Consider the following 2,699-nt stretch of genomic DNA (forward strand, 5'->3'; position numbering starts at 1 on the left):
AAAAAAAAAACCAAAACAAAACAAACAAAAAACAAAACCTCAAGGACAACATCAGGCCAGAATGTTTTGAACCCTGTGGATTCCTGTTTAAAAGCCCTGGGTTTATTTTGGGGCTGGCACACCTAACCATGCTAATGCAACCTGTGGTCCCCTGAAAAGGATCTCTGAGTGGGGCTGTGGCTTCTCCAGTTGCAAATCCCTGATGTAGTGGGACATGCTCTTCTGACTTTGTGCTGGGGCAGGGTGCCCTACTTGTGCTTCCAAGTCACACTTGGGCTGTGCTCAGGTTAGGGCTGCTCTTCAGGTTTATTGGTCTTGGAAACATTCATGGACAGTCATTCTGTCCTGTTTGAGTTGGCTTGAGAAGGGGAGAAGCCCAGTCCCTGTTCCCTGCCTTTCATTAGCTGGGGATCTGTGCTGATAAGGCAGCTGCAAAGATGGATGGGTGTCTTGAAACTGCAGCCTGCCTAGTGAATTGCTTTAATTGCACATCTTTGTCATTCTGGAAGTTTTAATAAGACTGTTGGGCAACATAAGGCTGTTAAATGTGAAACTGTTTTCTAGCCTCTCTTCCATCCCACTGTGTTGGGACCTGAGCTTTGTAGCATGAATCTGCAGCATCAGTACTCAGTTTTCTAGTATTTCTAAAGCTGATCCAGTCAGTACTTTGGTACTTGGTATTAAGAACTGGAGCTCTGTAATAACTTCAGCTACTCAAAGATCAATTTGAGGGTATGATGTTTCTGCAGTTTGGTAAAGCGATACTGCAAAGCCTAGTATCAAGCTAATAAGTGGAATCCACATTATGGCTAAAAGCATTTTTCATTTGAACAGTGGGAAATAATGAGGATGATTTCTTGTTTAAAAAAATATCCAACTGGCAGTCGGGGATTGCACATGGCTGTGTATCAAACTAGTTCTTTAAGGGAAATTCTGTAGTCAAAACTTTCAGTAGTGGAAGGAGAGGCACTTCCCAAGGGAAAACATAAATATTTGCATTGTCTCCTCTGTGATTTAAAACTGGGAGAGATTTTTTTTTTTATTGGGCAGCTTTGAAAATACAAACGTGACAAGAAAATAAATCCTTTGTAGCAAGAGAAGGAACAGAATCTTTGGGATCACACTCTTTCTTTCTTTCTTTCTGTTTTTTTGTTTGTTTTTTAATGCCATCAAAGAGTTTTAGTTCAGTGATTTGCTACCTCATCAGTCGCAGTGAAATGATTTGGAAAGCCCTGGAGGGTTTGTGTGTGCCCAAGTGTTAGTGACAGATTTGGTTCCAGCTCTTCAAGTCATTAAATTTAAATTTAATTGAAGGGAAAACAAGAAATGTTGAGTGAAGGCTTATTTCTCTCTCTCTCTTTTTTTAATAATGAAAAACGTGTGAAGCGGGACTCATTATACTTTTTCTCCCCCCTCCCACCCTTCATTTCTCTATGAAGCTGTTGTGTCTGTCGATGGCAAACCAGTGAGACTTCAGCTCTGTGACACAGCTGGTCAGGTCAGTGAAACTACTTATTTCATTTAAGTGACAAGGGGAAGAGAGAAGTTGTCACATCAAGTAGTCCTTCTAATGACTTTACGGATTTAAAAGGATTCCCGGTGTTTGATCGTCTTATTAAATTGCTGTCACACTAAGTAATTCTTATCCCAGTGCAGTGCATAGGTTCTGCAGCAGGGTTTAGTGAGCATACACACTGTGCTTGGCAAATGGATGTTGCCATAGCTGGCTCAAATTGCCAGCTAACCTTCCCAGAAAGCTTGACTTTTCAAGTAACTGATTTCTAGATTAGCGCTTTTTCCACATTTTCTGTTAGGAGTTTTTGCCAGTGACTTAGACCTATGGGCAGTTGCAGAATAAAAAGTGCTGATATTTCCTATTTATTTACTCTTTTTTTAGTGCTAATAGCAGCTGATGTGCGGTTATAGACAACTAGTTTTGAGGGGGCAAGAGTTAATAAAGCACTAGCTGCTGAATATTGCCCTGATGAGTAGTTTTGCACCATGACTAAATTTGCCCATGTCTGTCGATACATGAACTACTATTCCAAACTCAGGGTTTCCTTTAATGCAATCCCTTAATGTTTGAGGAGAGCTAATGCTTTCCCAGGCTTCCAGCTGTCCATGTCCATGACAGGTTATAGAAACTCAGGGTTTTATATTGTATAAGCATTTGGACTGTGTATCCATTCATGTAGTGCAATGCTTCTGAAAGAGCCCAAGCACGCCCAGAAGCAGTGCTAAAAAAGTAGACAAAATGCATTAACCTGACTAGGAGTGTCAGAACTGGGTATTATAACTAAGTGATGAATCCAGGGAACTAAATTCCATTCTTTGCAATGCCAGCACTTAATTTTGCCCATGCTTCTTGCAAGTCTCTTACCCCCAAATAAAAGATGATGAAGCAGCCTGCTTTGGGTAATAGTATGATGGGGGAGGTGGAGGAGGTCAGTAGGGATGCCCTTAATTGAATATACTGATGAGTCAAGGGTGGTTTACAAATGCACTGTCAGCTTCAGCCAAGAAGCTAATTCACGCTCTACTTCTGACAGATATAACTGTAACCATATCCTTGGTGATGGGGCCCCATGGAATGGTTTCAGGAAGACTCAAGTCAGTTTTTCTTTTGACTGCTGCTACTAGTTGAAGAGATTAGGAATCCCTTAATGAAATGCCCATGCTTGTTCAGTTACTGCTTTTAA

At 41.1% G+C, this 2,699-nt stretch overlaps 1 protein-coding gene across 1 annotated transcript in view; it reads left to right on the top strand.

Moving 5' to 3' along the window:
- The window catches only part of RHOU (ras homolog family member U), a 57,073-nt gene that overhangs the window by 43,479 nt on the left and 10,895 nt on the right, over nucleotides 1–2,699 (top strand). Inside the window, exon 4 of the mRNA XM_019526726.1 lies at nucleotides 1,440–1,498. Within this exon, the coding sequence (XP_019382271.1) occupies nucleotides 1,440–1,498 (59 nt within the window). The remainder of the gene's footprint in view (nucleotides 1–1,439; nucleotides 1,499–2,699) is intronic.

The sequence above is a fragment of the Gavialis gangeticus genome, unplaced genomic scaffold, assembly GCF_001723915.1.
Source record: "Gavialis gangeticus isolate Ggan-Ray unplaced genomic scaffold, GavGan_comp1, whole genome shotgun sequence".
Classification (NCBI taxonomy): Eukaryota; Metazoa; Chordata; order Crocodylia; family Gavialidae; genus Gavialis; species Gavialis gangeticus.